Below are 12,769 nucleotides of genomic sequence, written 5' to 3' on the forward strand. Positions count from 1 at the left end.
TGTGAGGATGATGATGTGCAGTGTGTGTGTGTGTGTCTGTGTGTGTGGGGGGTTGTTGTGGAGTATGTGTGTGTGTCTGTGTGTGGGTGTGTGTGTGTGGGTGGGGTCTGACTGCTCATGTTGATGTGGAGTGTGTGTGTGAGTTTATGAAGAACCTGTATTGTGTTGCTCAGTGGGAATGTCCGGATGACCCTATTAGTTTACATGAGTCTAACTCTGTATACAGAGCCAGAGTTAGACACAAACCCGGATCGACTTGTATTTCGGAAAATCGAAGTTGTGTCTTCCCCTCCCTCTGTCCTTCGCTCCCTCCCTCGCTCCCTTCGTGTCCGATCACACTGTGGGACCACGATTTGGATCCAGCGAAGGGATCCGTACAGTTCCCTTCTCCCCAGTTGAGGTCCCTCTCCCTGTTTGCAATGAGAAATTATCTTGTAAGCTTTGACAGTGTCTGGGAGAACACGTGCTGGATCGAAACACCATGGGAACTACTTCCCGCTCACCTGAATCCAATCGATCCCACTGCTGCTGCTCAGAGACATCACTTTTCAAAGTGGCGTTTGTTGATATTTTATCCAACTCATTCGGAAGCAGTCCGGAGCGGTACAGTGGTGAAGAGCACACTAGCTTTATCCGAAAGTCCAGTCAGGCTATTGTGGTGATCCCAGCTGTTTCCGGTACAGGCTACAGTTTGCTCCTATTAAATGCATCCTTTAATAGGATGCATTTAATAAGAGATTCCAGAGCGGTTAATAAGACTGTCATTAACAGGGTGAAACGCGCCGAGCTCGTTTTATTCCCCAAAATGCCTTTGCTTTATCTCCACAAACTAAAACTTTCTCAAAGTATGACTTCAGACAAACGAAAACTTCTTTTTCAGTTGAGAAGCGAAGTATAATTCTAATTTACAAATGACGTCCAGCTTAGCTTTTAAAACGCGTTGCCAAACTAGTGAGGGAGCGTAAAAACCGAGCCGTACTGGACAATAATTCAAATCGTCTTTTATGATAATACATTTTAAAAGCTAAAGGCTAGTCCACCCCAAAGTTTTCCGCGTTAAACCGAGTAACAGGACAGACTAGCACCATCTGTGGCCTGTGTGTTTCCAGCGGCCTCAAGTTTTATTCAGGAGTTTCAAATGGAATTGTGTTAAAGGCCCCGAAGATTACATTTCTTCAGCAGCGTGGGACGTATATATTAAGGTGGGGGTCCCTTAGTGCCCTCACATAGAGATAAGTCTTTTCATCAGAAGCATGCTGGAATCCGTGAAGGGTCGATAAGTAAAGAGAAGACAGGCTTCCCTCAAACTGGGATATCAAATAGCTGTAAGCGCGACTCCTACTCGCGCTGTACACCTTGGATTGAAACCTTTCCTCAGAGTATTCTCCTGCTTTCGATTTGTTTCCCCCCACTCTCTGCATGTTGATGCTGTTTGTTTGTCTTACTCGGTATATTCGTCAGCAGTGCTCAATGTAAAGTCCTCCGAGCCCCTTTTATTCTCCAGAGTACTGATTGTGATAATCTGATGAATAATGGTGCCCTCGAATCATTTAGAGCGTTGATCGAAAGGCAAATGCCGATTGATATCTCGCAGCGCGCCCGACCTCCCGATATTCTCGAGTTCCATTGAACCAGTGCGTTTCTGATCAGAACCTCCATCAGCCTCACAGCTGGATTATTCAGAAAGCAGATGCACTGTCGAGTTTCTCATCTTTTATTGCAGGGCAAATTTATCTTGGAAGATTGAAATTTATTTCGCTTTATTTCAAGCAGTTTGTGTTAATTGTTTAGGAAGCCAACTTGCCGGTTTTGTTTTAACACGGTGATCTGTGGTATTTTCATGTGATCAAGAAGCGGCACTCTAAGTTTAAGATTTGATTCGTTTAACGGAAAGCCAATGTCAGTTAGGTCAGCGAGCGAGAAACAGCATCGCTCACAAACGAATTTTGGCTAATCCAACCTGAAATGGATTGTTGTTTGCAATTCGCGGGAAAGGTAAAACCGAGTTGGACTCTCCCGGTTTAGTTTCTGCTCACTCGGACGCAGTGAAAGGATCATGTTTTGAGAGGGACTGAGGAAACAGTGTTATGTTTATCACATTGGCAGGGAATCGCTTCGTATTTTAACACGCTCCCCGTTCTTAACTTCACCGAAATTGAGGGAACCGGCCGTTCATATTCATTAACGTTTTAGGTTTTGCATTAAGGAGGAGTTTGCCATTTGTCCATTATACTCATTATTGCATTTCTGTGTATGTGGCACTCTCACAACTTTGCCGCAAAGTGCAGAATTAACGTCGTTTATGAGACGGTATACCTGAGCAAAACGTTAACTGTGAAACCAGACTCAAGTAGGATCATGGCCATTATATTTACCACCGTAACCGGCGAAACCCCGTGTGATTTTTATAAATACAGTGTTGGAGCAGGTGCTGAACAAATCACCCTTCTATTCTCTCCTGAACTTTCCCTCGTCGGCCTCACACTCTCTCTCCGCGATCTCCGAGCTTTCTGCTTGGTTTTACTGGAGAGATCCGATTCTCTCGCGTCGAAATTGTCAGGCCCAGAATTTTTTGGAACTCACTCAGCGATACTTCAATTGTTGCAGCCCCTCGCGCCTTTTCGAGTGTTTTGTAATGGACTGTTACTGTCGATTTTTTTGTTTTAAAAAATGGGCCTATTACACAGAGTTGTGTAATGGTACAGTGTTCAGGTCTGTACATGTTAGCTCCCATTGAATGTGTATACTACTGTCCGTCAGTAACAAGCACCTGTAGATGTTGTAAAAATACTTTCGTTTTGGAAACATGTCCTTCTTTACAAAAAAAAAGTCACCAAGGTCCATAAAAAAGCTGCGCCTTGATAAGGGAAACTGAACTTGGACGGGGTTTTGAGGTGGCTGCAATACGTTCTGAGTTCGCTGACAGTGTCTATAGCTGTTACTGCCATAATTTAAATAGTTTCAGGCTGAATAGGAGTTGCTTCTCCCAAGAGATTTCCCTGTTCGCTGCCTCGCGGTTTACTTGTACTGTTAGCCACTTCATGGTCTCTGTAGTCAATTCATGCAATTTACGATTTGTCTTTGAAGAGGCGTGGACGGAGATCTCCCTCTCCCTATCTCGGAGTCGGTATTTGTGCTTTTAAAATCGTTCGTTACGTCCTTCTGGACGGAACTCTCTGCTGCCTGCTCTGACACTCTCTGTTTTCCAATGCTGTCATCGCGGGCAAGTTAATTTGTGAAAATACCATCCTATTTACTCTTGGGTAAATGCTCTACGTGTTATATTCTGCGCATATATTGAAACGGTTTCTCAGGGCTCTGTGGGAATTACACCCGAATGTATTTGTTGATTCAGGGGATATGAGAGGATATCTTTCTATTGGCCCCTTGAGACCGTGTACAAACGTAATATTGTTCCCTGCTGGTTATTTCTGTATTTGCTGTAGATGCCAGTGCATTTGATTGAAGATAAATTAAACTGATTCTCACTTGTTTTATAGAGTATCTGGATTAAACTGTTGAATTCAGTTTGAAAGTGCTCCGATAAATTAAGAGGGATGTTTAAACGGCCAATTTATTTTCGCGCTTTTGCACAGGACTGCATCGGTACAAGTGAATATGATTTTTTAAAAAAAATATGGTTTTGTGGTTATCTTTCAAAATAATAGGGTCGCGGTCAAAAGGCTCAATTGAAATAGGACTCACAGATCAAATGGGTGACTGTTATGAAGAAATCGAGACCAGAGTTAGCTATGCCTTTTGTCTGAATTAACACCAAGGATAGATATTTCTCTGTAAGACTCAACTAAATGTCTTCGAAACCTACAATTAGGAGGTTTAATTTTAATTGACTTTTTTAATATACGTACCCGCACAAAGACATTCGATAAAACTGAACGTACGTGACGTGTTTCAGATATTTAAATCAGCCCGACATAAAATGATTGATGCAACGCAACTCGTTCACTTTGAACCTGTTTTCACTTTTTAATTTCTCTGACAGTTGTAACAACCAGCAGAGCAGGTTCGTTCGTTACTGAATGTTGCAATCCAGTTCGTGAAATAAAACTAGTTATTTCATTTCGACCAATTACTGTTACCGTAAGAATGAGTGAGATCGGATTGGTTGCTACACTACAGTATAGGTTAACATAATAGGAGCTAATCAGCATCTAATACAATTACACTTGCATAACCCAGCCCTGGGATTTCACGCACACACACACACACACATTTCCCGTGACTGGTTGCATTGAGTATTATCTGCCGTGACTGTTGAGAGGTAAAGGAGATTTCTGGTGTGACTTTTCTTACCAACAAGAATGGAAACTCTCACCAATTAGCAAAGCCAATCTTAGCGAAATGTCACAGTGTTTTATTCTGGGTCAATGCAGAGGAATTCCACATGATGTCAGTTCGTTTGAAATGATTTATACCGATTACTGTTCTGGGTCTGCGCGTTTTATAAAGTCAAGCTCGGCGTCTGAACGAGACGGCAAAGCGACCCGAAAGGTTCTTTCAGAAATTCCCTTTGTTTTTGAGAAGTGACTTCCCCCCCCCCCCCCCACCCCCCCAAGTGATTCGCGGTTGCCTTCTGAAAGGAAATTTGGAACCACTGGCGGGATCTTCCTAATGGTCTGAAGGGAGAGAACATTACTCCAGAGTGCACTAAAACCCGCTGCTGAGCTTAACGCCAAACAACACTAACGAGCTGAGTCCCACCTGGTTTACCGGGACACACCAACGGTCAAGTGATTCCCACCGCTTCGCTCGGAGTTCACGGCGTATGTACAACCTGCAGCGTTCAACACTGACTGCAGGCTTCTGACAGCGACTGGCCGGGGGACCACCGATTCGCTGCTGGAGGAATATAGGAGGGGGAACATGGATCTAAAACGAGAGAGCAATCTCAGCAGTAGATGGGGGCTGCTTTAAACCACATCTACCGCTACCATAGCGGCGGGATTTCGTTAAAGTCAGGAACCTTTGATCCAATCGACCGACCGCATAAAACAGACCTCATTGTGAGGCTGTCCCTTTGATGTGGAGCCGGTTTTAAAAAGTTTCAATTTGCACTCATCCTTTTACATCGATGGCCAGCACTCCGGTGCTGATAAATAAGAATTAATAATATATTTGGGTTTCTACTTTTACGAGTTTATTGCTTGCAATGTTCTTTTGTCTTTTTTTTCACTAGACAGGAGAGTTTTATTTGTGTTTGTTAAACACGCTGTCCCCACAGTAAAATTCCGAATAGTCAGGTCAAACCCGCCGGTTCCAAATCCATCTGTGCATTTGGAAAGCTGCAAGTCCCACTTCTCACTGCCACCGCCTTTATAGGTGGTTTCGCGTGGAATCTCGGACCGTTTTCATTTTAATTCATTTTCAGGCCATAGTGAGGCACTTTTCCGGAAAAAAAAATATTGCGGGAGTCCGTGGTTGGGATTCGTTGTGTGTTTTTTTTAAATGATTTAGCGAGGCAGCAAATGAGCGACCACTCGGGACAAAGATACCCGCCTGTGACTAGAGAATACATTCCCCTTCTGATAGCAGGGTTCTAGAGCCGGGAGAAACACTGCCTCAGCTGGTCTGGCAGCTGGCAGCATCTGTGCCCAAGTGAGCCTGCTTGTTTCTATCTGCATAGAATTTCTCCAGCCATTTTCTGTTTCTGTTTCAGATCTCCGCCCTCCGCTGTGTCTTGCCCGAATTCGACTGTTCTCTCACTGTAGGTTATGTGTAGAGGCTGAGCTGGAATATAGGAACAGGAGTCGGCCATTCAACCCTTTGAACCTGTTCCTGAATCCAATGAGATCATGAGAGACTGATGGTGGAACTCCATTTACCCGACTTTGGCCCGATCCCTTAACCCATTTGCTTAATTAAAAAAAAAGCAACTGATCCCTCATCCACTGCTGTTTGTGGGAGAGTTCCAGACAGCTGCCACCCTGTGTGTGTACAGGTGCATTCTAACACCTCCCCTGAAGCTCTGGCCCTCATTCTGACCATACCCCTAAATTCTAGATTACCCATGCGGTGGGATTAATCCAGGATTACCCACGCTGGTCATATTTGCCAATCAGTTAAATCTTCGATAAGACAGGGTGTAACGCAGCCACTCACTGCCTGTCTTTTGTTTTGACTCCTAGGTTTCTGCAAATTGGCCAGGTCTCCCGCAAACCAAGTGCCTCCGAATAGCACTATGGGCAGTAAGACCATCCCGGCGCCAGTGCCTATCCATCCATCGCTGCAGCTGGCCAACTATGCTTTCCTGCAAGCTTCCAACGGCATGCCGAGCCCTTCCGAGCAGCTGCACAACCTGTATGGGTTCAGCACCCTGCACACCGTCCATCTCCACCAGTGGACACTGGGTTACCCTCCAATGCCACTACCCCGTTCCTCTTTCTCCAAAGTGCCTGCCGTTTCCGCTCTGGTGGACACGCGATTCCAATTGCCCGCAATCCCGATCTTCCCGCACGTGTTCCAGCCGAAACAGGAATCCAGCAGCTTCCCCAACAAGACCAGACCCAGGTTTGACTTCGCGAATTTGGCCATCGCGGCCACCCAGGAGGATCAGCCCAGTCTGGGTCAGTTGGATGGACAGTGCTCTCCCTCGGTCATTGGCTCCCTGCTGGATGCCACCAAGTTATCCCCGGAGAGGAAGCCCACCAGGGGCAGGCTGCCGGCCAAAACCAAAAAAGAATTTGTCTGTAAATTCTGCGGGAGGCACTTTACTAAATCTTACAATCTTCTCATACACGAAAGGACCCATACGGACGAACGACCCTACACGTGTGACATTTGTCACAAGGCATTTAGGAGGCAGGATCATCTCCGTGACCACAGGTGAGAAAGGCATCGACGTTTGACTTGCCAGGGCCCAGCACTTGTTCACTTGTCCAACACCGGCGTCTCCAAATCATCATTTGCGAAGGTTGAACACCACAGATGATTTGTGAAATCGTGCACCTAAATTGCTTGTCCAGCCACCTATCCATTACAAAGAATAGCAGAACGTGCTGGAGAAACTCAGCAGATCTGGCAGCATCTCAGGGGAGAGAGAAAACAAAGTTAAGGATCCCCTGTTTCTCTCTCTCTCACTCAACGCACCTGCTGAGTTTCTCCAGCACTTTCGGTTTTAGTTTCGAATTTTCAACATCCGCGGGTGTTCGTCCTAAGATGTATTCATTCGAATGGCTCAAAGCCACGCTATTATGTTTTTTGTGAGCTTGGTTAATTCGAATGACAAATAACAAGACTTTTTTTCTCTCTGTTTTTAAATGTAGGTACATTCACTCCAAAGAGAAACCATTCAAATGTCAAGAATGCGGTAAAGGATTTTGCCAGTCCAGAACGTTAGCTGTTCACAAAACACTGCATGTGCAGGTAAAAGAGCTGAAAACCTCTAAAATAAAGTGCTGAGCATAGTTATCTGCAAACATGTCTCAGAGAGGAACACTGAGGAAATGCGGACAGACCTGTCAAATTCGGACACAGCATGGACTATATCCAATCTGCTGCTGTTCTTTTCTGTTACTTGTATTCCAATACAGATTATCTGCGGCATTCTGCTATGGGAAGACCTGTTTCTAAAGTCTGAGCACACAAAAAAAATCGTTTTGTTTCGTTAGATGCCCCTTGAATCGAAGGCGCTTGAACTGTGTGTCCCACCTCCGGCAGGAACTTGGGAGTTGGAAGGTGATGATGTGTCTTCTGTGTTTAACAGGGATCTCCGCACAAATGCTCGGCGTGTGGCAAAGTGTTTAATCAGAGAAGCAACTTGAGAACTCATCTCCTCACTCACACTGACATAAAGCCTTACCACTGCCGTCAGTGTGCCAAGCTGTTCCGCAGGAACTGCGATCTGAGGCGTCACAGACTCACTCACCTTCTCAGAACCAAGCCCGGATTACCAAGGGCTGCAGTATGTGCAGACAGACCTGAGTGGAGTTACCAGGCCTGGTCACCCCCGAGTTTAGAATTGTAGGATGGAGTAGTGACCTAATCTCAGCCAGGAACCAAAGAAGGCGACACTATTGGAGACGCTGTGATGTTTGAATGTACAAGGAACGCCTGACTGAGAGAGAGAGAGGATTGAGGGACAGTGTGTCATCTGGGAATAGGAAACCACGGTTAATGTGACGGTAGGATACAAAGCGGAGACTCAAAACTTCAGGCCCTTGTGATGAAAATCTAACACCACCCAAAACACAATTAGTGCAGCAACGTACTGTGGCTGGGTGGAAAACTGCAATCCAAGGCTGCAGTAGCTTTGAACTGCATTGTGTGAATGACTGCAGTCAGCTGAGCTCAGTGTTAAAACCGTGGGCACACCTTCGTTAGAAAACAAAACAGAAACGAAATCAGAACAAAGGAACACTCAACCATACAATGTAAGGACAGTCGAAGCGACATTCCAATCGGCGGGATTTTTTTTAACACAAATTGTTCTTTGTAAATTTTTTTGGCACTTTACGCTGTTTATTTTTTACTATTTTCATGTATCACTGGATTTCTAATCTTTTGAAACGAATAAATTGCCATTTTAAGGCAGCACGCTGAACATTGCTTTACTTGAACAACACAGGACTGTCAGTTTGGGACCAGTGTGTGTTGCTTCCGTTCACAGAGAGCAAATTAATTTGATTTAAAAAAACACACACCAGTTACAAGACGTCCAGGTATTTTCATCAAAAACCTCCAGGTATTTTCAAAGAGGCCGTGGTCCATTGCTTCGCCTCGCTCATATCAGGTATCTTATACATAAAACATGTCCACAATTTTTCAGATATTCGTTGACATTTTAAAACATCTCAGGATTTATGAAAAGGCGTTGCCTCTGATGTGATCTCAGTGTGTGTGTGTGTGTGGGGGGGGGGGGGGAAGCCTTGGGGTAAAATAATTTTCACATTGAAAGTAAAGGGTTTCTCTTTTCTAGCCCTCTAACAGATTTCAAGTTAGCGATATGCCGGTCCGAATGGCCATGGGAAGATTCGTGGAATCTGAACTAAAAGCCGCACTGTCAGGAGAACTTTGAAACTGTCAATTCTCGTTAGTAAACTTACCTCACACACAGGTTTTGAACATCCATTGAATTGACCAGGTCTGATCTGATCTCCAAAAACATGCAGGCTCATTAAAAAAATCATAATTAAACCAAATTACCCCTTTGTTGTAATATTTAATTTTGCATTTCAATTTCAACCGGAAAACACAATGTCTTCTCTCTTTTTGTTCTAACAAAGTCGTTTTGAGCGCTGGCGAATTCACTGAACGAATTAAGGCGCGGTGAATTATTTTCACACGGAATTTGCCTGGTTTTTTTTACGCAGATCAGGGGCACGTTAACCTTAAACAAACAAAACATCTGCGGATGCTGGAAATCAGATACAAAAACAGGAATTGCTGGAAAATCTCAGCAGGTCTGGCAGCATCTGTGCAGAGAAATCAGAGTTAACGTTTTGTATCCAGTGACCCTTTTCCAGAATTGATGGAAACTAGGCGAATGCTGGTATTATTGTTCAGTTCGGTTTCTTGAGCAATTTTGTGTAAAACTCTGGGTTAATCTGCAGGTGTATATGCTGATAGCTGGGACATCCGCCGAGTCAGGTGCCTGTAGAGTACTGGTTGTCACAACGTTATAGGGCAAATCAAAAATCCCCTTAAAACCACATTGGCAAACAGCAGGATATCTGGACGAGCCCAGAATTTATTTATCGAACCCAATTACTGTCCTGGCGTCTTTTCTTTTTAATCATTGTTGTCACATGTACCCACTTCTATTGAAGTAAAGGCATCGAAAGATCCACACAGGAAAACCTGACTTGTCCGATTTTCTTTTGCCCAAATGCTGTATTTTTCTTTCAGACTTCCAGCATCTCCAGCTTTTATTTACCTTTCAGCTCTCTGTTCACTCTACTTGGCTGGAAATCCCGTTGCAACGGTTTGGAGAGACCCAGCAATGGATAAATATTTAGAGAGGCAATGTTCACATTTTCTGTGTATTTCGACTACCCACGGTCTGAAGCTGAAAATACTGAGGAGTTGGAAAGGACAGTGTAGGATTTTGTTTTAACCGCGTTTAACATCAAATTGGAGATTGTCTCTCAGTTTTTTTAAACTGAAGTGTTTAGAATTTTTAAATTAAGTTCTCTGCCTTTGGGCTTATGGTGCAACAATAGCTCTGGTGTCACAAAAGAGACCATTTTACAGTAACTCTAAAGTTGTGGAATCTCTGGAGTAACTGAAGTGTCAGACAACAGAAAGTCCATCGGTGAATTATTGCTTGTATTATTGCTAAGCTTCGAATTTAAAGGTAAACATACTTAAAAATGGGAATGAGGAACTGGAACAAGAAATGTTACTCCTACTGTCATTTGAACAAATTTTTAGACATCTACAATTTCAATACAGATGCTTTGTTGGAACTGAAATGTTGACTCATGCCTTCTCTATAACTTGCTCTTTGACCTCTGTATATTCAATTTCTCTTCCCACTTTAATTTTTAAAAACTTAGTACATTATATAGAGAATGATACAACTGCCCTCATTAAAACAATCAAATGTTTTCTGCCAATCAGCTGTGGGCATTGATCTTTTGTTCAGCCTGGGCACTGAATGTTAACACTAATCATTTTCAGGTAACAATCACAGAGGCCAGATGTAATATGGTGCTTATTGTCTTCACTGTAGCCAGGCAGGAGGCTGGGAGAACACAGCAAGCCAGGGAGCAGCAGGATGGACAGGCAGGAGGCTGGAAGAACACAGCAACGCAGGCAGCATCAGGAGAGAAAGGAACACAGCAAGGCAGGCAGCGTCATGAGGGAAAGGAACACAGCAAGGCAGGCAGTATCAGGAGGGACAGGCAGGAGGCTGAAAGAATACAGGAACGCAGGCAGCATCAGGAGGGAAAGCAACACAGCAAGGCAGGCACCATCATCAAGAGGCTGGAAGAACATAGCAAGACAGGCAGCATCAGGACAGACAGTCAGGAGGCTGGAGGACACAGCAAGCCAGGCAGCATCAGGCGGTGGAGAATTGTAACTCTTCTTCAGTCTTCGCTGAGCAATGATAGTGACATCTCCTGTGACACTCAGTCCAGTTTTATCTTTCCATTGCCGTACCAATATCCAAAAGCTATGCGTAAGATCGTTAAAATATCTGGAAGATTTCCTCTGATAATTTGTGTATCAACAGCTTCATGTCAATGGCATTTATTGTCCTTTGATGCTAATTACTCTACAATTTTATTTTTACTGACTTATGTTCACCAGAATTAGTTTGCAACTGAATTCATTAATTTCAAGTGGGCATTTGCAACTAACAAAGAGGAAAAAGCTTTTCCTTATATCTTAGAGGATATGCATTGGGCACAGGTGCTCAAGTCAAAAGGACAGTGTTCTAACCAATTGCACACGCAGCCTGATTTCCTTCAAGTAATAGTATCTTTCATTAGCAATATCTTTCATTAGCAATATCTTTAGGAATGTCTGGAGTGTGATTGTGTGTCTTGGATGAAATCAAGATATTCCCTATTTAGCAGGATATGAATATGTTATTACATCGCCTTAAAACATTTACATCAGTATTACAAGGACAGTAGTCCATTCATTCATATAAAGTTGCCATTTTGGTCTTGCATCCCTGCATCACAGATTGTTTAGTTTGTCTGTAGCAATCTTTGCTGAGTGCTATGTGTTTTGTATTTGGCAGCATGCTTGTATTATAGTTTGTTTATTTTCTATTTTCTATTGTGTGATGTACCTTGCTTAAGATTATCCATGTGTTGGTTCCTGCTTACTATTTGTACCTTATGCTTCACTCAGGGAGTCTGAGCAGTTGTGGCAACCTATAGGGTTTCATGCATGATGTACCCTGAAGCTATGGATAGTGATGGTAGAGACTTCAACTTGCTTTCCATCACATGCCTGACCAGGAATCTCTGTTGCTATTACCATCTGCCATTGGTCCATGTTTGAAGGTGTTGTTGGATGTTGATAATTGATCTATGTAACAACGCTATGAATATATCTTCCTTGGCTTTCAGGTTCTGTAGTGTGACTTGAGGTTCAGAAGCAAGGATGCAACCCTTTGTGTCACAAACCTCCTTCATTTACCATTTAACAATGGTCATATACTTTTATTGTAAACTCACTGCTTTTAATATGTGCTTAAATGATTCTGTTTGTGTCTCACCAGAAGAACTCTGCTCTCTGAATTAGATGGCAGGGTTCAATCCTCACATTAGAACTTAACCATCTAGTGTAGGTTGATGTTGAACAGGGGTTACATTTAGAAATATACTTTCAGAAGGATTTAAAATTATTTTAAAAAAACACGTCTATTTTTCTTGGTCAACATCCTTTAACCAATGGTTCCAAAACATATTAATCATCTCATTTATAACTTGTAGAAGTTTGTAATATTCAATTTAACAAAATATTTTGCAATTTTACAGCAGTAATTGAACTTCAAAACACGTTAAATACAAATATATTCTTTACGATAGACGATCCGCTGTTTGGTGTGTCATGTACTGATTGCTGCATACATTCTTCTCAATGCGTTTACCTGTTTAGTGTGTCGTGAAAATCTCACAGTTTGTTGTCTTTTGTTTTTTTGTTGTATAGTGTTTATTTTGACCAAGTATTTAACTACTACATGAACAAAAAATGCTGGAGATCACAGCAGGTCAGGCAGCATCCATGCAGAGAAAGCAAGCTAACATGTCGAGACGACATGACCCTTCAGCAGAGCTGAAAAGTCATCTAG

General features: G+C 43.2%; 1 protein-coding gene across 7 annotated transcripts in view; it reads left to right on the plus strand.

Annotated features, from left to right (window-relative positions):
• The window catches only part of osr1 (odd-skipped related transcription factor 1), a 21,933-nt gene extending 13,383 nt beyond the window's left edge, over positions 1-8,550 (plus strand). Inside the window, exons 1-4 of one of the 7 annotated variants that reach the window (XM_043676425.1) lie at positions 3,594-3,612; positions 6,147-6,843; positions 7,284-7,383; positions 7,724-8,550. In XM_043676425.1, the coding sequence (XP_043532360.1) occupies positions 6,200-6,843; positions 7,284-7,383; positions 7,724-7,984 (1,005 nt within the window). In that variant the 5' untranslated portion in view covers positions 3,594-3,612; positions 6,147-6,199 and the 3' untranslated portion in view covers positions 7,985-8,550. Of the gene's footprint in view, positions 1-3,246; positions 3,264-3,593; positions 3,613-4,265; positions 4,283-4,630; positions 4,785-4,825; positions 5,025-5,090; positions 5,108-6,146; positions 6,844-7,283 lie in introns of those variants that run through there. The other 6 variants (XM_043676418.1, XM_043676403.1, XM_043676384.1 and 3 more) reach the window with 6 other exon arrangements.
• The last annotated feature ends 4,219 nt before the right edge of the window (positions 8,551-12,769 follow it).

This window comes from Chiloscyllium plagiosum, chromosome 3 (genome assembly GCF_004010195.1).
Source record: "Chiloscyllium plagiosum isolate BGI_BamShark_2017 chromosome 3, ASM401019v2, whole genome shotgun sequence".
Taxonomy (NCBI): domain Eukaryota; kingdom Metazoa; phylum Chordata; class Chondrichthyes; order Orectolobiformes; family Hemiscylliidae; genus Chiloscyllium; species Chiloscyllium plagiosum.